The sequence below is a fragment of the Microchirus variegatus genome (genome assembly GCF_963457635.1).
Source record: "Microchirus variegatus genome assembly, chromosome: 19".
NCBI classification, from domain to species: domain Eukaryota; kingdom Metazoa; phylum Chordata; class Actinopteri; order Pleuronectiformes; family Soleidae; genus Microchirus; species Microchirus variegatus.
Window position 1 is genome coordinate 2646432 of NC_139820.1, and position 23827 is coordinate 2670258.

General features: G+C 43.9%; 3 protein-coding genes across 3 annotated transcripts; 2 read left to right on the forward strand and 1 right to left on the reverse strand.

Moving 5' to 3' along the window:
* The first annotated feature begins 1486 nt into the window (after positions 1–1486).
* LOC310941255 (bifunctional apoptosis regulator-like) lies at positions 1487–5811 on the forward strand. The gene is made up of 9 exons (XM_083906390.1): positions 1487–1656; positions 2757–3046; positions 3131–3229; positions 3348–3441; positions 3591–3763; positions 3840–3984; positions 4084–4263; positions 4354–4550; positions 4645–5811. The coding sequence occupies exons 2-9, from the start codon at positions 2760–2762 to the stop codon at positions 4835–4837; spliced, it is 1368 nt and encodes a 455-aa protein (XP_083762516.1). The 5' UTR covers positions 1487–1656; positions 2757–2759; the 3' UTR covers positions 4838–5811.
* Positions 5812–6977: 1166 nt separating this feature from the next.
* On the forward strand, positions 6978–17242 carry txndc11 (thioredoxin domain containing 11). The gene is made up of 13 exons (XM_083906387.1): positions 6978–7113; positions 7941–8037; positions 8873–8992; positions 9251–9348; positions 9491–9620; positions 10565–10658; positions 10760–10872; positions 10961–11158; positions 11903–12596; positions 13322–13503; positions 14633–14745; positions 14834–14914; positions 15950–17242. The coding sequence occupies exons 1-13, from the start codon at positions 6989–6991 to the stop codon at positions 16452–16454; spliced, it is 2550 nt and encodes an 849-aa protein (XP_083762513.1). The 5' UTR covers positions 6978–6988; the 3' UTR covers positions 16455–17242.
* Positions 17243–18778: 1536 nt separating this feature from the next.
* Positions 18779–23204, reverse strand: LOC310940603 (mesothelin-like protein; the record flags this gene model as incomplete). Its single annotated transcript, XM_083905593.1, has 6 exons — positions 18779–19209; positions 20543–20849; positions 21676–21770; positions 21878–22020; positions 22126–22262; positions 23097–23204. The coding sequence occupies 6 exons, from the start codon at positions 23202–23204 to the stop codon at positions 19121–19123; spliced, it is 879 nt and encodes a 292-aa protein (XP_083761719.1). The 3' UTR covers positions 18779–19120.
* Positions 23205–23827: the final 623 nt, after the last annotated feature.

Below are 23827 nucleotides of genomic sequence, written 5' to 3' on the forward strand. Positions count from 1 at the left end.
CTCCTAGTTAAGTATTTGGCCATATTTGAGCTACTGTAAAAACATTTTGCTCAATAATTCCTGGCTATGGACGGTATATCTCAGTTCTACACATCAACAACTACACACACAGTCAATATCAAGCATTTTTACTGTACCAATGTGGACAAATTCAACATCAAATATCCATATTTGTGCCTCCAAGTTAAGTATTTGGCCATATTTGAGCTACTGTAAAAACATTTTGCTCAATAATTACTGGCTATGGATGGTATATCTGTCTTCTACACATCTACAACTACACACACAGTAAATATCAAGCATTTTTACTGTACCAATGTGGAGAAATTCAACATTAAATATCCATATTTAGGCCTCCTAGTGGCATATTCAGCCATATTTGAGCTTCCGTAAAAACATTTTGCTCAATAATTCCTGGCTATGGATGGTATATCTCACTTCTACACATCTACAACTACACACACAGTGAATATCAAACATTTTTACTGTACCAATATGAAGAAATTCAACATTAAATATCCATATTTGTGCCTCCAAGTTAAGTATTTGGCCATATTTGAGCTACTGTAAAAACATTTTGCTCAATAATTACTGGCTATGGGTGGTATTTCTGTCTTCTACACATGTAAGACTACACACTCACTCAATATCAAGCATGTTTACTGTACCAATGTGTACAAATTCAACATTAAAAATCCATATTTGGGCCTCCAAGTGGCATATTTGACCATTTTGAGCTACTGTAAAAACATTTTGCTCAATAATTCCTGGCTATGGATGGTATATCTCACTTCTACACATATGTGACTACACACACAGTCAATATCAAGCATTTTTACTGTATCAATGTGGACAAATTCAACATTAAAAATCCATATTTTGGCCTCCAAGTGGCATATTTGACCATTTTGAGCTACCGTAAAAACATTTTGCTCAATAATTCCTGGCTATGGATGATATTTATGTCATCTACACATCTAAGACTCCACACACAGTCAATATCAAACATTTTTTCTGTACCAATATGGAGAAATTCAACATTAAATATGCATGTTTGTGCCTCCAAGTGACATATTTGGCCATATTTGAGCTACTGTAAACATATTGTGTTCAATAATTCCTAGCTATGGGTGGTATATCTCACTTCTACACATATGCATACACATATATCAAGCATTTTTTACTGTACCATTGTGGACAAATTCAACATTACTGGGGTTATAATGACCTGATTTAGGGTTAGAATTTGGTCCAAATGAATGGAAGTCACTGCGACCTTATAGGGAAAAAATATGTGCAGAATATAATTTCTGCGGATCTGGTTAAGATTGAAATTGTGGTTAGATTAAGGATGATCACTAGTTATGGTTAGTAACAGTTTGTCTAATGAATCAAAGTCCAGTGTCCTACCTGCGCTAAAGTGTGCGTGTCACAGTGTGTGCGACTGCGTCAGTAGCAGCAGCAGCAGCAGAAGCGATGACAGCGGTGACGGGAACATGAATTTTCTCGACAGCCCGTTTAAGTCCAGTTTATCTCACTTAAACTCGGCGTTAACTCGAGTTTAACTAACGGAACAGGCACCAAAACCGGACCAGAGAGACGGTTAACCTCAGAGTAATGACGTCACCTGTCAGAGGAGGACACTCCTGAGGCCAGGTAAGACAGGGCACTGACACATCGCTGTTTAGCTAGCAACGAAAACTAACTTCACTTGAGCGTCTATTTTGTTTTCAACGAGCGTTGACACACAGTTAAACCTAACGCCAGTACATTTAGCTAACAGCTACAGTGTCAACAAAGTGATGCTTTCCCTCTGTAGCAGAGTAGAATGCTGTTGTTGACCTAGCTTGTTGTAGCTAACGACTAGCTAACCAGTGACAGCTGTAGCTGGAGACGTCCAGCAGGTCAGTGTTTAATAAAAGTAACGCACGTTATATAGATATAAAACGTGCTAATGACGTTATTGACACGCTTTCGTCCCCGTGTGAACGTCGTGAAGACTTCAATTGGTGGCGCTGCTGACTGAGCTAACTGTTAGCTGTGTTGTTCACAATAGCTTCTTATATTCAGTGCTATTACGGTGACACGCCTTCTTTCTCACAAATCACGACTACACAAACTAACGCAAATCTTAGCGCAGTTTGGGAGCGAGGTTATTAATTAATGTTTAGTTGCATCTACATAATGAAAGTAAAACAAAAAAAAAGAACCAATAACAGAAACCCCTGTGTTCAAAGTGAAAGTAGAAGTATAATGTCACTCAAAAGCATGTATGAATTTTGCAAAAGCTATTTAATTCCGTTGGTTAGTGGAATTAAATGGTGAGGTTTTCTTCAATGGCTAACATGACCAAAGTTCAACGTAGATTCATGCATGGCAGTGATGGGCAAATGGAGCTTTTGTGAAGCACTGACTGAACCGATTGTGCAACGCTGCAGTCAAATGAGTCTAAAGCTGTGGGGGAACACTCAAAGATTCTGTGCTATCAAGGACCTTTGATGACATTTGACTGTTTTTCTTCAAAGGCCACCTTTGTACCTTTGATGGTTAGCACAGCTATGATAGGATATGATAACAATGCCGAGGAAGGACCAGGAAGAGTCATAATAATGTGAATCATTCACGTTAGCCTGCCCGAAAACGGAAGCATCGTGGCCTCCAGCTAATGTAAAGATGTGGAAAGTTGTTTGGTTTGTGCGACGTGGACGTTATATCCTTTCGGTTATAAGTGTCTTTTCTTTCCCGTTACGCTCCAGCAGATGGAGTTGGAGTCATCAGACGGCCGACAGGGAGGACCACTGTGCGACCCCCTTCATTTCGCCGACTCTTCCGAGCCGCCGCCGCCGCCGACCGCCAGCCACATCACGGAGCACGAATTCTCGTGCCACTGTTGCTACGACATCTTGGTGAACCCCACCACTCTGACGTGCGGCCACAACTTCTGTCGCCACTGTCTGGCTCTGTGGTGGGAGTCCTCGCACAAGAACGAGTGTCCGGAATGCCGGGAGAAATGGGAGGGCTTTCCCAAAGTCAACATACTGCTGAGGTCTGTCGCATCATCTGGGTTTTTGTTATCGTCTGTTATCTACTATGTCCTGCGTGTTGAACGCAATTCTTCTCCTCTTCGTAGGGATGCGACTGAAAAGCTGTTCGGTGACGTCATTCAGCAGAGAAGAGCAGCGGTCCAGGCCAACCCTAAGGTTTCCCGGAGCCTGTTGGCCTTCCAGAGGTAAGTCGTTCACCGCAAACAACATGGTACGCGTGGATTTGGTGTGAGAGGCCTCCGTTGTCGTTGTTGTAATCAATCAAAGCACTGTTTTCTTATATCTACTGTACGTTTGCTGTAGATATGGCGACAACTTGGGCAGATCCAGGACAAACCAGCACAAAGGAGCGGGCTTCTTCTTCTCTGGTGTCTTAACTGCGCTCACCTTTGTGGCTGTGAGTATGGCACAACAGTGAAATCCCATCAAACAGAGCATTTATTGATTTATTATTATCAGTAGTAGCAGCAGTGCAGAGTGTTTAGCAAAAGTTGCATGTAGCAAAAAAAAAGCATCTTTAAGTGTAAGAAAATGTGTGTTTCCCAGGTAATGGTGATGGTGTATCACTGGAGCAGCGGTGCGGTGGAGCAGCACGACCTGCTCATCACTAAGCCGGTGTCTCACTGGACGGCAGAGGAAGTGGTGTCCTGGCTGGAACACCTGGGGCCTTGGGCCCAGCTTTACAGCGAAGCCTTCCAGCAGGAAAGCGTCAATGGAAGGTATTTATTGACTTATTTTCCTGCCGTCGTTTTTGAAATTGCAGATACACTAAAATGGTGTCTTCTTGTGCTTCAGGTTGCTGTTGATGCTGGGGGAGGAGGAGCTCCTAAAGCTGCCTTACAACATTGAAAATCAGGCCCATCGACGAGCTGTCTTAGCTGAACTGGACAGAGTCAAAGTTCTCGGGGTCAAACCTCCACAAAATCTCTGGGAATACAAAGTGAGTGCCGAGATTCCTAGTCCACTAAAATTAGCGTCTTATACCTGGGATTTATTGTATTTCTTACATGTGACAGTGTGTTTTCCATGTGTCTGTCAGGCGGCCAACGCTGGCAAGTCTCTGTTCTTGCTGTACGCGCTGAAGCGCTCGCCTCGCCTCACGCTCTTCTACTTGTATTTGTTCGACTACGCGGAAACCTTCCTGCCCTTCCTGCACACCTGCTGCCCGGCCGTCGCGCGCCTCGACCACTCGGCGGAGAGCAGCTTCCTCAACTCGCAGGTGAGCCATCGGTTTCGTTGAATTTTAATTTTTAAAAAAATATTCAACGTTGCGTTTCATCTTCTGTGATGTTCCCCTGTGTTTCGTCAGTTGGAGCCAAACTGGCGACAGTGGGTGGAGTTCCTGGTGAAGTATCTCCTGCTTCCGTACCAGCTCATAGCAGAGTTTGCGTGGGACTGGTTGGACGTCCACTACTGGACGTCGCGCTTCATCATTGTCAACGCCATGCTGCTGTCTGTGCTGGAAGGCTGCGCGCTGTGGAGGGTGTTGACGAGGGCCAGGATCAGGTGCACGCGCAGTTCTTCATATAACGAAAGAGCAGAAAAACGGAATCGCAAGACATGTTTGTTGACTTCCTTTTCCCCCCCCCCCTTTGTTCAGGGCTCTGCCGGACAAGATGTGGAACCACCTGTGGAAGATGCTATCGCAGGGCTTCGCGTTTGCGCTCCTGTGGCCGTTCGTCCCTCAGTTTGTGTGCAACTGCTTGTTCTACTGGGCGTTATACTTCAGCCCCATCGTCAATATAGACACGGTGGTGCAGCAGCTCATGCACCCGGAAACGCAGGCGCCGTAGCAACCTGGTGCTCGGTGGAGCGACGCGCGACCCAAAAGGGGTTCGAACGCCAGTTGCCGAAAAAAGCAGCTATTTATTTTCAGCATTAAAGAATGGCGCGGCTGGCTTTTCGCTGCTGGAAAGGGAAGTTTTTCACCCCCCGCTAACTTCCTGGCTCGTCTCTCGGTGCTGGACGTTTGCCAGGCTGGCTTTGAGCTACTCCAGGAGAGAAGCAGTGAGAGGTCCGATCCGGGAGACCTTATTACTGTGGACTGGTCTACAAATCACATTACCTATGCTATACCTAATTACCAAAATGCTTGAGAAGTTAAGGATGCAAAGGAATGTCATGTTCAAACACTGGAGTGACAGGTTACAGTGTTGGAGAATAAGGGAAGCTTTTTTCTTTCATTCATATACAGACCTGGTTACTGACAGTGGAAGAAAAATCAATACACATTTATTTTTGCCTATCTTCTGTATTCAAAAAGCAAATGTCATTTTTTTTTATGGCACGTCATCCACAATCAGTTACAGGAACAACTATCAGTTAAAGTAATGTGGCATTATCAGTGTATGCAAGTCCTTATTCTGTATTCTTTGGATCTTTGGTGCTTGAGTTGTTCCAAGAGTCTGCAGCTGTTTACCTACTATTGGAAAAATAAGAAAGAACAAATGCTCAACATTTATGTTTTATTCTAGGAGTTGGATCGGCAGGATTTGGGCACTTAAGATTTGAAATAAAACTAAGATGTTGATCATTTTTGATGGAGGAAACGGCGCTCGATGCATATTTGTATTTGATTGTGCCGCAGACAAAGACGGAGTTGCACTTTTCTTTTTTTAAATTGTTGCAGATGAATCTTGTTCACGGTATACATTTCCATGTGGTGGGTGAAAAGTACTAATCAAAGACACCATGTTTTTGTTTTTTTACATTTCTTGTTTGCACTTGAAAGTACTCACACTGTGATTTTTGTTCTTCAGTGTTCTCTAATGACAGGAAAAATAAAGATTTTTAAGTGTTAACTTGCTCTTTCTCATGTAGATAATGTAGATAACTATCTGTTAGCTTAAAGTTAACTATCAATATGTTAGCTTAAAGTTAACCATCTATCTGTTAGCTTAAAGTCTTATCTATCTTTTAGCTTAAAGTTAGCTATCAATATGTTAGCTTCAAGTTAACTATCGATCTGTTAGCTTCAAGTTAACTATCGATCTGTTAGCTTAAAGTTAACTATCTATCCGTTAGCTTAAAGTCTATCTGTTAGCTTAAAGTTAACTATCAATCCGTTGGCTTGAAGACTATCCACCTGTTAGTTTAAAGTTAACTATCAATCTGTTAGCTTAAAGTTAACTATATCTTTTAGCTTAAAGTCTATCTATCTGTTAGCTTAAAGTCTATCTATGTTAGCTTAAAGTCTATCTATTTGTCAGCTTAAAGTCCATATGTTAGCTTAAAGTTAACTATCAATCTGTTAGCTATAGTTAGTCTATCTATCTATCTATCTATCTATCTATCTATCTATCTATCTATCTATCTATCTATCTATCTATCTATCTATCTATCTATCTATCTATCTATCATTTCAGCGGTTGTAAATGAAGTATAATTGACTTAAATTTTACACGCGACCGCCCTCTGGCGTTACTTGCACGTAATAGCAGCTGTGGGAAGTACTACAGTGTCGTCGCCATAACAACGTAGGGACCGTCGTCAAAGAACACGTCACCGTCAAAACGTAAACACGACAAAAAAATAACACAAATCATCGCATGAAAAATACGTGCGCACATTTTTGCTGCTCTTACGTCCACGCGTGTGTGTGTGTGTGTCCGCGAGTCGCATTTTATACGTGCGCCGGGACGATTCGGTTCAACTCGCCGCGCGCGTTCGGCGGTTGACGACACCTCGGAGTCGACCCCCCGACGTCGTTGCTGCGGAAGTGAACCGTCTACGTGGGGAAGAAAGGTTGGTCCGCCCGTGTTTGAACGCCGTGCGCACCAGCGGCACGAATGTCCAATCCGGGTTAACTCTTCCGTCTTCCCGGCGACGCGGTCCTCCCGACTCTCCACCCAACTTCACCCAACCTCCGCCCACTTTCACCGAGGCGACGGAAGCAACAGTTGCGCCGTATAAATGGCACGGAGAGGCGGCGACGACGCGCTGTAATGCTGCGCCGGGTGCGGCAGTCTCTCCGGCAGGTGCTGTTTCTGATGGCCCGGAGACCGGACCTTCTCTGCGGGGCTATCGTGCTCAGCGTCCTGCTCATACTGGCTGTTAAGTTCACATGCAGGTAAACCACACACACACACACACAGATAGAGTTTTAACGTGTGTTTATGAACTTGTTTGTGTTGTTGTAGCACGAGAAACTTGTAAATTAGCTCCTCCTCTCTATGATCTAGTCATAAAGGCCCATGTTAAGAGGATTAACTGATGCTTTAAAGCACTTTAACGTATTGTACGAGTGTGTTAATGCCACTCATACAACAGTGTAATAACAAGCACCATCACCACTCACTGTACAGCAGCTTCAAAACAGTGTATTATGACATATTATTATCATTTGAAACACTGGACAATCAAAGAACCTGCTTTTATTTTAGAAGTGTTAAGTATTTGGCTATTAATGTAGTAATTCATTAATAATCTAACTATCATGAGTGTTATGGGGCCGCCTAAGCCAATCCCAGCTGACACAGGGCCCTATGTTGGCCCCTGTGCACCCCCATAATCCTATATCTCAGCATATACAGATTACTATCCAGTTAGCGCTGTTCAGTTAACCTCTGCATGTTTGTGGGACACACACAGAAAAAGTCCTTGATCGAGCCCGATATTTGGACCGTGACCTTGTTCTTGCCGTGAGGCGGCAGTGCTCGCCCCTCCTCCACCGTCTGACCCTGATAAGACATCACAACAAATCGTATAACATAGAGCAAATAAAGACTCAAGAATTTGCTCAGAAGCGAAGCTCTTAAATTCATCGCGAGCATAGGGGCTAGCATCACTAGTACACGCTCAACACAACGTTCAGCCAAAGGGTCAAAGGTCAGATCGTACGACCAGAGCGGGAACCTTTTAAGTGAGTTTGTTTGTTTGTTTGTTTTGTTTCCTCAGCCGCGCTAAAGATGTGGTGGCACCAGCTCGGCCTCCGGTGCGCTTCTTCTCCGCCGAGGCCCCGGTCGTCGACCTCTACTTGGGTCAACTGGACCAGGTTAGATAGAGAGGTGTCGTGTGTTTATAAAAAAAAACAAAAAACATCATTGTACGTGAAACATCGCTTACAAAAAGCTTCAGAATCGGTCCAGTAGATCGCCTCGGGGCGTCCATCTGTTAGCTTAAAGTCTATCCATTTGTTAGCTTAAAGTCTATCTATCTGTTAGCTTAAAGTTAACTGTTAGCTTAAAGTCTATATATCTGTTAGCTTAAAGTTAACTATCTGTTAGATTAAAGTCAACTATCAATCTGTTACCTTAAAGTTAACTATTAATCTGTTAGCTTAAACTATATCTATCTGTTAGCTTAAAGTTAACTATCTGTTAGATTAAAGTTAACTACGGTATATGTTAGATTAAAGTTAACTATCAATCTGTTAGCTTAAAGTTAACTATCGATCTGTTAGCTTAAAGTTAACTATATGTTAGATTAAAGTTAACTATCAATCTGTTATCTTAAAGTTAACTATCGATCTGTTAGCTTAAAGTTTAACTATCGATCTGTTAGCTTAAAGTTAACCATCGATCTGTTAGCTGAAAGTCTAACTATCGATCTGTTAGCTAAAGTCTATCTATCTGTTAGCTTAAAGTTATCTATCTGTTAGATTAAAGTCAACTATCAATCTGTTAGCTTAAATTTAGCTACAAAAAGCTTCAGAATCAGTCCAGTACATGTCCTTCTGGGCGTATGTGTGCGTACGGATGTTGGCAGACTCCTATCTGTGCCATTTATCGGCGAAAACGAGCACTTTTTATGGCCATAAATCTGCAGCCATGTACTATTCTCCTACACGCACCCATAATTCACCCTATATGCATCATCTTCCTCTGCAGGTGGAGCGCCTGAAGAGCGTCGCCGAGGTGTCTCTCGTTTTCTTCTACGCTCCGTGGTGCGCTCACTCCATGGCCGCGCGACAGGAAGTGCAGCAGGTCGCTAAGAAGCTGGCCAAACAGGTACAGGACAGCACCGCCCTCGCCCACATGCATTCATGGACTCAATGGACGCTGACTTTAATTGACGGATGTAAACAATGCAGCAGCAGAAAAGCCTGGGTTTGTTGTTAGAGGAGTAATTACTGTACAAGTGGATTAAATAACGGTGCGTGTTGCATGTGTTCACGCAAAGAAGTAAATGTTTACACATGACTGATCGTGGTGATGACACAATACTCCCTGTTTACTGCTGTGTTTCTGTCTCACACACACACACAGGTGCAGTTTGTGGCTGTGAACTGCTGGTACAGTCAGGGCAAATGCAGGAGGCAGAACCGCTTCTACCACTATCCCATCATCCACCTGTTCTATAGAAGGTAAAAGCGTGGGTAGAAAAGTTCACGCACCGCGTTCTTAACTGTGTGTGGAAAAACGTTCGTTTGCCACGAACCAAAACCAGTTTTGCGACGACGTCTTTGATGACTTTAATGATTTTTGGACATCTTTCTTTCGCCGCAGGTTCGGGCCCATCGAGTACAAAGGTCCGTTCGTGGCGCCGTACGTGGAGAGTTTTGTCCTGCGGGTCATCACGCCGCTCACGTACCTGCCGTCCAGAGACACGCTCAAGGAATTCCTCTCCTACCACGAGGTACGGAGCTAGCGGTCTTTAGCGCAGTCTGAGCGACATCAGAAGAACGTTTAAAGCTTCTCGAGGCTGAAGAGTCAAGTATTCGTTATTGTGACCTCCGTAGGATCCTGGTTCTGGTCACACTATTTCATGTCAAAAATGGCTAATATGATATCAAATCCAGTCCAAATGCCTAATATCACTTTGTTTGACACAGTTTTACGTCTCTAAAAACAACAAGTTTTTGTTTTCGTTGCAAGGAAAAGGTCAATCTTCACAAGAGTGATCCTAGCTGGAGAAAATCGTGAGCCCTCCACATTTATACCTGAGCAACTCCCCTTTTGCATTCTCACCAATAGACAAAGGAGTCTGCCTTTCCCGGCTATGTTTTCACACCTCTTTGTCTACTGTAGGTATCGGGGAGCCGACAGATCCCTGCAGATGTTGTAGGAAGGTGTCAGTTCAGGCTAGACATGCTAATTGTACACAATACACAAAAGGACCTGGTACTCTGTGTTGTGTTATTAAGCTATTAATAACTTGGGCCCACTTTATATTACGCTTTTCGCGACAGCGGCGAAATTTCCCGCTTTCAACTTTCCTCATTACTTGCTCGACTGTACTACCGTAGCCGGCCTCCCGCATCCGCTGTTGCATTTTTACGTCGGCCATCTTGTTCCTGGATGACTCCAGCTTCTTCTGGATCTCGTCCTCCGACCAAAAGTCCCGCGGTATATGCTAATTAGCGCGCGCTATATGCTAAATCGCCTAAACCCCGACCTCCCGCTGTCGCGAGCCCGACGCGTTCTCTTTATACGCACTTTGAAGTTGTCGGGGACTCCAGCTGAGTTGTCGGGAGAAAATTTGAAGACAGCGGGAATTTTCTTTACACGGGGTTTCCGGCTGTCGCGAAAAGCGTAACGTAAAGTGGGCCTTGTAGACATTGTTGTTGTTTGTGTTTCCAGTCTGGAGTGGTGGGCTTCTTCCAGTTTAACTCCTCTCCTCAGCCGCCGGGATACGTCACATATCTGTCGTCTGCCCTGCAGGCTCTGAAACGAGGTAAGAGACGCAAACCTAACGGCACCGAAGTGTGCGATCGTGTACCCGGCTGAAAAGTAAGCAATGTTGTAACTGAATCTGGCTGGTTTTTTTTGGCGTAGATTTCTACGGCGTGGTACGATTCGGCGTCGTCACCAACAAACAGGTGGCAGAAGCTCTGTCGCTAAACGAGGACGAAAGCGTTTACCTCCACAGAAGATTCAACTCCTCTTTGGTACGAATGCACTCACTCACTCGCTGTTGAGATATGTGTATATAAAAATGACATTGTTCTGCGACGCTTTCTGTACAACTTTTTTCAGATTTTCCCTCGTCTCGAGCGCAACTTCACGTCCGAGTCCATCTCCAGCTGGGTGTTTGAGCACCGCGAGTCGGTCCTGCACTGGCTGCAGCCGCCGGGCACTAAGTCCCGCCTCCTGGAGCAGGAGCTGACCAAAGGGCCGGCGCTGCTGCTCTTCCTGCCGCACAATCCGCTCCAGTCCAATCCCATCCTGCACCAGGTGAGAAGTCGCTTCACTTCACTGCACGTGTGCGAGAGCGCGACCACTTCCTGTCACGGCTCGTGCTCGTGTATTCCGACAGTTAGCATAAAACGCGTATTCATTTTTATAGAATTAACTATTACAATGAAACACACTATTGAAAAAAGTGTATTTGTTTTATAAGTGTTTCTGCTTCCTGTTACCGCTAAAAAATACGTGCTTTATTTTACAAGCTACGGTTTGTTAGCTATTACTATCAGATGTCTTTGTTTTGTCCACAAACCAAAATGATTTTAATGATTTCTTTGTTATGTGGAGCAAAGAAACAAAGGAAATATTCACATTCACGGTCCAGTAGATCGCCTCGGGGCGTCTATCTGTTAGCTTAAAGTCAACTATCAATCTGTTAGCTTAAAGTTAACATTTAAGAAGCTAAAACAATCAGAAATCTGGTTTTAATCATGCAAAAAATCAAAATAGTTGACGATTCCTTTAGTAATCAATCGGTTTCAGCTCTAATTACTTTTATTATTTTAATGTTGTTAAGGGTTATGGAAAAAGCTTTATTTGAGAAGTAGTTAAAAAGTCTCTTATTTTGAAGGCCAGGTTGAAAGGCAGATTTGACTATTGTGTAACTCCAGTTTCAGTCCACTGCTGCCTGGAATCATTATTTGCATATGTAAAGTATGTTAGTTTCATTTCCGTTGATTTGCATTTTAAGACTTTTTCTTCTTCTTCTTCTTCTGCTTTTTTTTTGTCCAGATTGCTGACGTTGCTTTGCGTTATCACTCCTGCGAAAACAACAACAACAACGACGACGACCGCTCCGGCGCGGACAGACGTTTTATGTCGCGGTGCTGTCAGTCGCTGCTTCTCCCCCGGTCCGGCTCAAACGTGTGCGAGGTGTGTCTCGGCTCTAACGTGAGCGGCGCGCCCGTGCGCTGCTCGTTCCTCTCGGCGTTTCACACTCGCGTCAGACACCGCTGCCTCCAGCAGCTTCCTGCTCCCGCGTCCATGGAAACCGCATCGTCGTCGTCATCGTCGGGCTGCAGCAGCTTCCTGAGCAGCTACAGTCCCTTCAGTCACTTCAGCGCCTGCTGCAGAAGACGAGAACCTATGCTCGGAGACTTTCGAGCCAAAGAGGAGGCAAAGGATGCGCCGCCGTCGCCGCCGACGCCGCCGTCGTCTTTGTCCATCACGGGGCTTCGCTGTCAGACCAACAGGACGCTCAGGTTTTATCTGTTGGACGTCGAGCTGAACTGGCCTCTGGCCGTGAGGCTCGGAGCGACGGGGAAAAGGACGTCCTCTCTTCACCGAGAGGCTGGAGGTTCAGCGGGAAACAGCAGCAGCAGCAGCAGCAGCAGCGACAGGTCGTTTGCGGCTATCGTGAACCTGAAGGATGAGGTCCATTACGTGCTCCATCGCAACTCGGCCATAACACTGACAGAGTCTCTGGGTAAGACCAGGACGGATTTGGGTGGATCGAACCATGTAAACTTGAAATATTTAGTAGCATTTTGGTGGAATCAACCTTTAAAGTTTTAAATCTGAAGCAACTGGCCGTAAAATCCTCCTAATATGTCACAGAGACTCAGGAATAATGTTCATATAACAAACTGAACTCACCAACAACAACAGCACAGACAAAATATTTGCATTTAAAAAAAAATATTTTGCAGACTGCAAATCATGTTTTGGCATGTGGCGCCACCTACCGCCGCCTACCAATCATTGCAGTCAGTAGAGCTTCAGCTGCCGAGCAACCACGGGGTTGCCAGTTGCGTCTGAAAACGAAACCTAAAAGACCTCGGTATTTTGAATTTGAATGTAGTAACTGTTTTTGGCCACATTCTTACATATGGCGCCTTTAAAAAGAGAGAGAGAGTCTCTTGCAGCCAGCTGAACAAGCCCCGCCCCCTCCCGAACACCTGTTTCTAACTGTCAAAAACAGAGAAAAGCAGCATGTTTTTAAAGTTGTCATGTTTCAATAACGGTTAATGATACAGATTAAATATTTGGTTCGGTGCATCACGAGGCTTTCGGGAGCTGCCACTTTTAAATTTGTGAAAAACGGGTGTGAATTGACCCAGATATAATGCACATATTAATGCACATACATAAAGATAAAATGTCTTCTCTTTCTGTTTCCTTCTGTTTTGCTCGTCTCGGTGTGATTTCAAGAGGCCTTCATCATGAATTTCAGCGCCCCCTACAGCCTCTTGGAGAGACACTTGGTGGGAGAGGAGGAGCAGAGCGGCGGAGGTGAAGAGGAGGAGGAGGAGCGCCGGCAGACGTGGCCTCGCCCCCTCATCGCAGAGCTGACCACCTCCTCCTTCCTGCCCTCCATCATGGATCTTCAAAAGGTCAGGAGAGACTTTATGGTCTCCAAAAACGGAATTCAAATTATTAAAAACACAGACAAAAACGTTGATGTTGTCGTTTCAAAAAGTGAAATTTTAACGTGGTTTTTACCGTTATTTTTAACGTCAAAATTTGTCGGAGCGCTGAGGCCACGCCTTTTGACGTAGATAAAATCATTTTATAAATTTTAATCATTAACTTGTCTCGAACATGTGTACCAAGTTTGACGCGGCTAGCTCAAACGTGCTAGCACGAGTTTGTTCAAATGCGTAAACTAGCCATTTTAGGTGACTTGATAAAGAAGAGAAAATTTGAACTAAATATTCTGAATAAATAGTTTTCTTGTCTTTTGTCGTCTCCAATTCTCTAATATACTGAACTCAAATTATTAAAAAACACGGACAAAAACTGTTGTCGTTTCAAAAAGTGGAATTTTAAAGTAGTTTTCCCGCAATTTTAACGGCAAATTTGTCAGAGCCCTGAGACCTTTTGACGTAGAGAAAATCCTTTGCTAACTTTTAATCATTAACTTGTCTCGAACATGTGTACCGAGTTTGACGCGGCTAGCTCAAACGTGCTAGCACGAGTTCGTTCAAATGCGTAAACTAGCCGTTTTTGTTTAGCTCCCTCAGGAGACTTGCTAAAGAAGAGAAAACTTGAACTAAATATTGTAAATAAAGTTTCCTTGTCTTTTGTGGTCTCCAATTCTCTAATATACTGAACTCAAATTATTAAAAAACACGGACAAAAACTGTTGTTGTCGTTTCAGAAAGTGGAATTTTAAAGTAGTTTTCCCGCCATTTTAACGGCAAATTTGTCGGAACGCTGAGGCCTTTTGACGTAGAGAAAATCCTTTTACTCATTAACTTGTCTCGAACATGTGTACCGAGTTTGACGCGGCTAGCTCGAACGTGCTAGCACGAGTTTGTCCAAATGTGTTCAAACTAGCTCAACAGCTAGTTAGCTCGTTTTTGGTTTTCCAAAATGGCCGACTTCTGGGAGGGCGGAGCTAATGGAAGTACATTAGACATTTGTTTGTTACCATGAGAGCAACAAGTGAACCGAGTTTGGTTCAAATCAGGTTTACTATCACGACAGAAGTGAACTAAGAGTGTTTTTTTCTTGTTTCAGGACGTGCTGCTGTTTTACTACACTCAATGGTGCGGATTCTGCTCCGTCCTCAACCACATCATCATCCAGCTGGCCAGGTTATTACAGGGCAACAGCACCATCACTGTGGCCAGGTAAATGTACAGTACATGGACACTTCTGTTTACTTTCTGTGCATTAAAGAAGAATAAAAACATTATATTTTGACCTCCTCTGTTACAGAGTGAACGTCGCCCGCAACGATCTGCCCTGGGAGTTCATGGTGGATCACGTTCCCTCCATCCTTCTCTTCCCTAAATACAGGTGACAAGTGTTTAATACTATATAAACACTATATAGACTATATAATCACACCTGAGCGAAAAAAGTATTCAAATCCTTAAAAATCGGATTGAATTTGGGAAATTAGCGAATACGACTCATGTCAAAGTTTGTTTGGTTCGTTTTTATGAACAAAAAGGCTAGCTCAAACGTGCTAGCACGAGTTTGTTCAAATGCGTAAACTAGCCCGTTTTTGTTTTCTTGCCGTTTTAACGTCTGAGGCCACGCATTTTGACGTAGAGAAAATCCTTTGATAACTTTTAATCACTAACTCGTCTCGAACACGTTAGCGAGTTTGACGCGGCTAGCTCAAGCATGCTAGCACGAGTTCGTTCAAATGTGTAAACTAGCAGTTTTTTGTTTAGCTGCTTAAGGAGAGTTGATGAAGAAGAGAAAACTTGAACTAAATATTGTAAATTAATAGAAGTGGAATTTTAGAGCGATTTTCCCGCCATTTTAACGTCAAATTTGTCGCAGCGCTGAGGCCACGCCTTTTGACGTAGAGAAAATCTTTTGATAGCTTTTAATCATTAACTCGTCTCGAACACGTTAGTGAGTTTGAAGCGGCTAGCTCAAACATGCTAGCACGAGTTCGTTCAAATGCGTAAACTAGCCTTTTTTGTTTAGCTCCCTAAGGAGACTTGATGAAGAAGAGAAAACTTGAACTAACTATTGTAAATAAATAGTTTCCTTGTCTTTTATGGTCTCCAATAAACTGAACTCGAATTATTTAAAACACAGACAAACTGTTGTTGTTGTTAAAGCTTTCAAAAAGTGGAATTTTAAAGTAGTTTTTCTTGCCTTTTTAACGTCCGAGGCCACGTCTTTTGGCGTAGAGAAAATCCTTTGATAACAGGTTAGTAAGTTTTACGCGGCTAGCTAAAGCATGCTAGCACAAGTTCGTTCAAATGCGTAAACTAGCTGTTTTTGTTTAGCTCCCTAAGGAGACTTGACGAAGAAGAGAAAACTTGAACTAAATATTCTAAGTAAATAATTTCCTTGTCTTTTTTCTCGCAGGAAACACTTCAGCGTAAAGTTCCCCGACGATCTTCCCATCACGTTGCCCAACCTCCTTCACTTCCTCCTGAAACACTCTGGCTCTGAAAAACCAGCGACGTCGTCGCCCGAGGCGGCGGACGCTTCGGGACCCAGATCCGCGCTCCGCGCCGAAGTCGTGGCGCTGCAGCGCGAACTCCAGGCGCTGCATCAGGCCCGCGAGCGCCTCTCCCAGCAGCTATCGCAGCTGTGGCGCGACAACCGGCGCCTGGCGTTTGACGCCCGGGGCCTGGAGGCTCAGAACGCGGCGCTGCAGCGCGAGCGGCACAGCCTGGAGGAGCGGCACCGGGAGAAGAGCCGGCAGCTCGGCGACGCCGTGCGGCGCCTGCAGGAGCTGGCGGACGCGTCGGAGCACCTGCTGAACGAGAACATGCTGCTCAGGATCCTGCTGAGGGCGCTCAAGGACCGGACGGAGGCGGAGAGGAGGGAGCAGGAGCGGAAACGAAGAAGCCACGTGGCCTCGTGAACGCCCGCGCTGCGAAAAACACGACGCTGTGATGACAGCGGCGGCGGCGGCGGCTGGGCGCGTCCTCGCTCGCTCACACTGTAGCGCGGGGGGGAATTCAGCGCCAACTGTTTCCTTCCTTTTCGAAACTCTGCGGCTGAACTCGCGAGACTGTCGATTCCTCGCGGGAAAACACTACGGCTTAGATCGTGACCAGCACAAAGAGGGCGGGGCCTACATTTGCATATTATTCAAAGCAAGTGTCTTAATGTGCATTTTCCACAGCTCTAACTCCATCAGTGTCTGGGGGTTTTTTTTACTCTCTAAGTGATGACGAGGAAAGAACCTGGTGTTCTTTTCACAATAAAAGCCTCACTGTGAAAGGAAAAGCTCCATAGTTTTGTATATTTTCAATCATTTTCAGTAATAAACAAGTAAGAATTAACTATTATATAGGTCAAGCAGGAGCAAAACAACTCAATAACCTAAAATAACTATAATACTATAATTAAAAAAAAATGTTTTTTAATTTTTTGGAGCATTAGCTCTTGCACCAGTGGAGTTGTTGTGGAAATAAACATTATTTATGTTTAGGAAACAGTAACCTGCTGCTGCTGCTGCTTCACTATCCTTTAATTTAATTGAATGCACAGCAGCAGCAGCAGCGAGAAAGAAAGGGCTACTCGTGAAGCTGACGTCGCTTCACCTACGACGTTTTAGGACATCACTTGAAATAAATAATCTCATTCTTTTGTCGAACTGAATCTGAGTCACTAAGAAATGTTTTATTTCAAGCTATTCAGGTATTAGAAAGAATGAGATGCTGCAATTGTTTACATGTGAAATGTTGCACCAGTTTGTACTGATTGATTAAAAAAACAACAACTTTCTTCTTATTATTATTGTCTGTCAGTGTTTTCAAATCAACACATTTGGACAAAACTGCAGATGATTTTTTGTCGTTTTAGAAAAAAATATAACGTATTATTCCATCATCAGACCAGAAAAATAAAATAAAATAGACAAAAAAGAAGAATTTTCAAAGAAAATAAAAGGCCCACACAGCTCTTTATTTGGGTTTGTGAGAGTGAAAATGGGTGAAACTGCCCTTTAACTGAAGAAGTTTAGTGTAAGGTGTAATAGTGTGCAGGAGCCAGCAGGTGGCGGCACTTTGTCACAGAACCACACATGTACAACATGACGTATTTAAACACATAAACGGTACTTTTTGCAGACTGTTATTGAACCGTTTCTATCGTTGAACCTGTGCTTCATTCATTCTGTAGAGCAACTAAGGCTAAATATAACAGACTCCTCTGTTAAATATTGAGATTTTATTAATTTCCCTGCTAATTGTTGGAGATTAACCCACGTTTTTCAGGATAGTTATGTCTTTTTAACCGCTCTACAGTTCGGCATTGTTCGGCTTGACTCACGTGTCGGTCGGACGTCTCCAGGGCAACGAGTGTACTGTCTGCTAGCGGTCAGCCGTGCTGACGCTAAATACACCAGACTCCTCTGTTAAATATTGACATTTTATTCATTTCCCTGCTAATTGTTGGACATTAACCCACGTTTATTTAGGAGAGCGATGTCTTTTTAACTGCTCTACAGTTCGGCATTGTTCGGCTCGACTCTCGTGTCGGTCGGACGTCTCCTGTCTGCTCGCGAGCAGCCGTGCTGTCGCTAAAATGCACCAGACCCAGAGTCCTCTGTTAAATACTTAGATTTTAGACATTTCTCTTGTAATTATTTGAGGTTAACCCACGTTTTTCAGGATTGTGAAGTCTTTTTAACTGCTCTACAGTTCGGCATTGTTCGGCTTGTTTCGTCTCTTCTTATGACGTCACATTGGGGCGCCCAATCTCAGGTCTCTTTTATAGTTTCAGCCTCCTGCGCTGGACCAATCAGATCCCACGACGCACCTGCACACGCACACTGAGCAATCAGTCGGTTAATCACACACACACACACCTGCAACTCATTTGCATCACACACACACACTCACGCAATGTGTCTGCTTTTTACAGGCAAAAACAAGTGTTATAAAAAAACACACACACATTAAGATTTAAATGATATTATATCCCTCTGCTCTATTTTTACATAAGTTCTGAATATTGTCGATGGAGTAGCATACATTACTGTTTTTGTTGTTTTCATTTTCCTTAAAAATGTGGCATCATTTAAACACATGAAAATTTACACCAGTGTTTTTTTTTTAACATTAAAATCACAGAAATGGCCTAGTTTTGCGAGGTCTTAGAGAGACTAATCCATGCTTTTATATTAATGTGTTAATAGGGTTAGAGACAATAATGAGATTTGATGGCTAGAAACTTTATTTATTTATTAATTTATCACAATGAGTTCCATAAAGGTATATCATTTTCATTTCCAAGGTTACACAAAGTGCCGTTCCAAAAGAGGAAACTAAAGGATTACAGCGACAGAAAACGTTGTCTGTTAAACTGTGTCAACAGTTAAAAACGACGGATAAAACCGAAGAGAATAATAAATGTACTTGTATCTAGTGTGTTATTGTTGTTATTGTTGCATATGATGTGTTTTGTTCATAGTAAGTTAATGCACTGTAATGTAACAACGTAGACTGAGGTAATCCACTCGCCGACACTATTTACGTCTATGGTCAGAGACACCAGTCGCGACATTAGTCCCGTTATCTCTTACGCCACAGCGTGCTGGGAGGCGACGAACAGCACCAAGAGGAAGAGGACGGAGACGCCGACGTCTGCGCGGACGCGGGAACCATGACCTGAAACGGGAAAGAAAGTCGTTTTTTAAAACTGCAGTCGACAAGTCTGACCGATCTGGGTCTGGTTTAGTCAGTCAGTACATTTTCATGACATGATGAAGTCCGGTAAAGGGACTGTAGTCATGTGATGACACTGAAACATAAACTTGTACGTCATCTGCGCATGTGCGATCAGAGATGTCGTAGTATTTCATAAGCTGAGCTCCAGGCAGCATGGCAGTCGATGTTGAATACAAGCGGGCCGAGAACGGACCCTTGAGGAACGCCGCGTGTGTCCTCTTTGTCTTGCGAGTACAATTTGAACCGGTTTAGCGCCAGAACCACTAAGTCCCACCCACTTTCCCAGTTCTGTCGTTTCACTATGTCACGATCAACTAGCTAGCTTTACAGGACAGCGATCTGAACACAAAAGTGGCGTTACGTTCCCACGTTTTATTACACGGTGACGCAAAAGTGTGTGAAATTTGATGTAGTATGCATGCCAGGTGGCTAGGTGGCACTGTGAAGCACTGCCAGACAACAACACCAGGAGCGCAGGAGCATTGAAACTTCCTTCTTCTTCTCTCTAGTAGCGCGAAGCAGCAGCTAAAGCAGCTTGAATGTCCGACTGATGGATATATTCCGACATGTTTGTTGTTGTTTGGCTGTGCTGCACATGGATCTGACATCAACGCGTACGGGAGGATAGCCACGGGAACGCGACGGTGGAGCGTTTTTTAGATTTCCACTCTGGAGGGTGGGTTAATTTTTTTGGGCGTTTTTAAGCTCCAAAAACGATGTCGCCGTCTAAACGAAAGGCACATCTGATAAAACATTTTGTCGGTTTCACCCGGGAGCGTTGTCGTGTAAAGCCAGCCTGTCCCAACCACTTTTCCAGTCTGTCGGTTCCCTGTGTCGTGATCAACCGTGTCACTAAGGCTAGCTTTACACGACGAACGATCTGAACACAAACTGCAAAAGTGGCGTTACGTTCCCACTTTTTATTTCGTGTTTCGACGAGTGTCTTTGGGTGGCAAAAGTGTGTCAAATTTGATGTAGTATGCATGCCAGGTGGCTAGGTGGCACTGTGACACACTGCCACACAACAACACCAGGAGTGCAGGAGCGTTGAAACTTCCTTCTACTTCTCTCTAGTAGCGCGAAGTAGCAGCTAAGGCGACCTGAACGTCTGTTGTTTGTTGTCGTTTGTCTGTGCTGCACGTGGATCTGACGTCAACGCGTACGCAAGGATAGCTAGCTATTTAGTCTGACAGTAGTTTATTTCTTGTTCTTTGATGCTTGAAACCAATCCAAAGTAAAAACCTATTAAGGGAGGAGTTTATAAAGCTCTCACCTGTGGTCGTAGTTCCAGATGCAGTGGTCGTTTCGCCTGCTTGAGTCGACTGTGGCGCCGCTGGTGTTGTGGTGGTGGCGGCGGTGGTGGTGGTGAGGGTGGCCGTGGTGGTGGTGGTGGCAGCGGCGGTGGTGGTGGGGACAGTGGTGGGATCGGCTCGACCTCCTATCAAGCCCAAATTCAGAGTGGCCAATTCTGACTGGAGCTGAGCGCCGATCCACGTCCTGACCTGGGTTTGGTTCTCGTAGTTCTTCAGCTCAGCCACGTTGGTGCCGAGGAGATTTTTAACTTCATCCACAGTCAGGGCCTTTTGCAGAAACACCAGACGTCGCAGGTTATAAAACTAATAACATCGGCAGTGACTTGTTTTGATATCTTAGCGAGGACACATCATAGACGTTACGCATTAACCACCACAACTAAAACCGAACCCTAAGCCTAAAACCAGGTCTTGATCCTGAAAAAGACCTTAAAAGTCACCACAACACACTCTCACACACACATATATTGTTGTACTTGCTGCATACTGAGGACCGGGTTGGAGTGCTGACAAAGTGAGGACCAGCATTTCCACTTTATAAATCAACAAAATTACAAATATCTACTTCATGAATGACATCTACAAATAATTTATCGGAAATGTAATGTTTCAACTTTTGTCAATTTTTTATGAATTTTATATTTCAACTTTTGTCATTTTTTCCCCCAAAAAACTTAATGTTTCAACCTTTGTCAAGTTTTTTCAAAAAAAAAATCCCAAAATGTTTTCTTTTTTTTAATTATATTTAAACTTTTGTCAATGTTTTCTTTCAAAAATGTAACATTTCAACTTTTGTCATTTTTAAAAAAATATATTTTTATATTTCAAGAACTAATGGGTGCAGTACCATAACATTTCTGCAGGTGGAGCCCCAGAGCAAAAAGTGTTGGACTGGGAAACGGGTTTTTGTGCCAAATTGAGGACCTCTATTAAAAACAGAGTATAGCATGTTTACAACCAACCTAAGGAAGTGATTTCAATGAAAACAAAGTGAGGACCGGCCAAAATGTCCTCACTTTGTTGGTTAAAAACCCTCACTGGTCCTCAGTATTCTGCAAGAACAAGAACAAACACACACACGCTCACAACGTACCTGTATAACATCGTCTTTCAGACTGGTAAAAGTAACCATGTCCATGCTGACGTTAGAGCTTGCCAAAGTTCGTACGTAGCTTAAATTTGCTCCCCCTGCAGGACGGGAAAGAAAATGTCAAGAAACGATCAGTTCAGTACTGTTACTCCACTGTGTGTGTGTGTGTGTGTGTGTGTGTGTGTGTGTGTGTGCTCGTGCCTACCGAGGTAAGACTTTGAGAGCTGGTAGGTCGTCAGGGAGACAGATGACGAGCGGCTGGTGTCTGTAAAGGCCTCTGTGGAGATGGCGAACAGCTCTTTCTTTTTCTCTGTGGTGCAGTTGGACACATCGAGTTCGTCAGCTTCTCTGCGAGCAAGAGACGAGAAACACAGCAGCAAAGATTACTAAAACGTACGTAGATTGGATTTATATATATATATATATATATGCGCCACTGCTCGGACTTCTTACCTGAGGTTATTTTGGGAGATATTCTTCACCGTGTCCACGTCCAGAGAGCACAGGTTGGTTCCTCCTATGACGTCGAGCTCGGAGCTGCCGAGTTCATTCCCCGCGGAACTCAGATACTTGGAGATGATGGCTTGAGCCTGGGTGAGAAGAAACACACGATGAACCAAGTAACACGTTGAAAAACGTTTGTTATTGTTTTACAGACCCATCGAAACCAATATATTCGGAGATATAGGGTGAATTCCAATTCCTTGCTTAATCCCCAATCTTAACCCTCAATTGTGCTGTCCCGATTCTCAGAAAAATTAAGTCGAGGGGCAAGTTTAAGGGCTGTATCGCCCTCAATATTGAGATTTTCCGAGACCACCCTTAGGAGCAAGGGCTACCCAGAATGCATTGCGTGTTTTGACAAAACAAAGATGGCGCCGAAAGCAGTGAAACAAGTACGCGACAAATGAAGTATTTTCTTTGTTAATAGAGATATAGAAGTGATGAAAACCATTGTATTATCTTAGTTTAGGCCCATATTATGGATTACTGACGTCATTGTTGCGTAACATTTGTTTTTTATTTTACGATCTTTTGTCAATAGCCGGCCGGTGCGGACAAGCGATGGTTTGCTATGGTTTACTTTTCAATAAGTCGTGGTGTGTGGTAACTGTCAGCTGAATATTTGTATGAGTATCATCTTATAACTAACTAACAACCTAATAACTTGACCGACAAAACGGATCGTAATAAATAATCCTGACGTAAATGCGTTCTTCTTCTTCTTCTTTCTTGGAGTTGACAGACTGGACGCAGCTTTCGCGTTATTCTGCCCCCTACAGTCTGAAGACGTATCTGCATTTAAGGGGTGTCCCATTTCTAAGTGACAAAATAACCCTCAACACTTGGTTTTGAGGGCCAGTTAAGATTAAGGGTTACGATAGGAATTGGAATTGGCCCTTATATACGTATGGTTTGCTCACCAGGCTCGGGTCCCACTCCCCGTCGCCCGAGTCCATCAAAGCGTCGAGCGTGTCGAGCTGAGTGATCGTCCACTTGTTGATCTGAGCGGCGTCGGCCACACGCGACATCGGGCCCAACGCCTGGACCTGGTCTTCTGGGACGGAAGAGCTGGACGCGTACGCCTGTGATATAATTTCAGAAATTTCAAAAATATATATATTCACATCTATATATAGATTTACATATATGTGTATTTTATACAGTATATGTATTTTTTGTTTCATAACATGTTCATGATCTCATGTTGTGGCTGCAGAGATGCAGTCACGTGATCAACAAACCTGTTCATCAGTTCTCAGTTTCCATGCACAGAGGTGAGTCTCTCTCTCTCTCTCTCTCTCACGCACGAAAAGAACATTTCAAACAAACAAACAAACAAACTGGTTTCTCACCATTCCTCTATGCCGTACGTGACTGGATTTCTTAAAAGTTCTTGCATAACAAAGGCCGAATGCGACAATCTGAAAATCTATCAGTCGTTCAAACAAAAACCTTTAACTCTCTCTCTCCGATCGCTCACCTCGTGCAGCTTGCTGAGGACGATCTGGAGGTATTCCTCCTCGTCCACCTTCTCGGCGATGGCGGCCAGGTTGTCTTTAACGGTGGCGGCGCTGAGGCAGCAGTTGAACTGGGCCACCTCGTCGTAATCGAAGGGGAACGTCTCGTCTTTGATCGTCACCTGCGTGATGAT

What these genes read in the sequence shown, in the direction of transcription:
- LOC310941255 (XM_083906390.1), top strand. Translation starts at nt 2,760, where the DNA reads ATGGAGTTGGAGTCATCAGACGGCCGACAGGGAGGACCACTGTGCGAC. An exon ending in CAGGAAAGCGTCAATGGAAG is followed by an intron (nt 3,764 to 3,839) that starts GTATTTATTGAC and finishes CTTGTGCTTCAG; the next exon opens with GTTGCTGTTGATGCTGGGGG. An exon ending in TTGACGAGGGCCAGGATCAG is followed by an intron (nt 4,551 to 4,644) that starts GTGCACGCGCAG and finishes CCCTTTGTTCAG; the next exon opens with GGCTCTGCCGGACAAGATGT.
- txndc11 (XM_083906387.1), top strand. Translation starts at nt 6,989, where the DNA reads ATGCTGCGCCGGGTGCGGCAGTCTCTCCGGCAGGTGCTGTTTCTGATG. An exon ending in GAAGATTCAACTCCTCTTTG is followed by an intron (nt 10,873 to 10,960) that starts GTACGAATGCAC and finishes AACTTTTTTCAG; the next exon opens with ATTTTCCCTCGTCTCGAGCG. An exon ending in CCAATCCCATCCTGCACCAG is followed by an intron (nt 11,159 to 11,902) that starts GTGAGAAGTCGC and finishes TTTTTTGTCCAG; the next exon opens with ATTGCTGACGTTGCTTTGCG.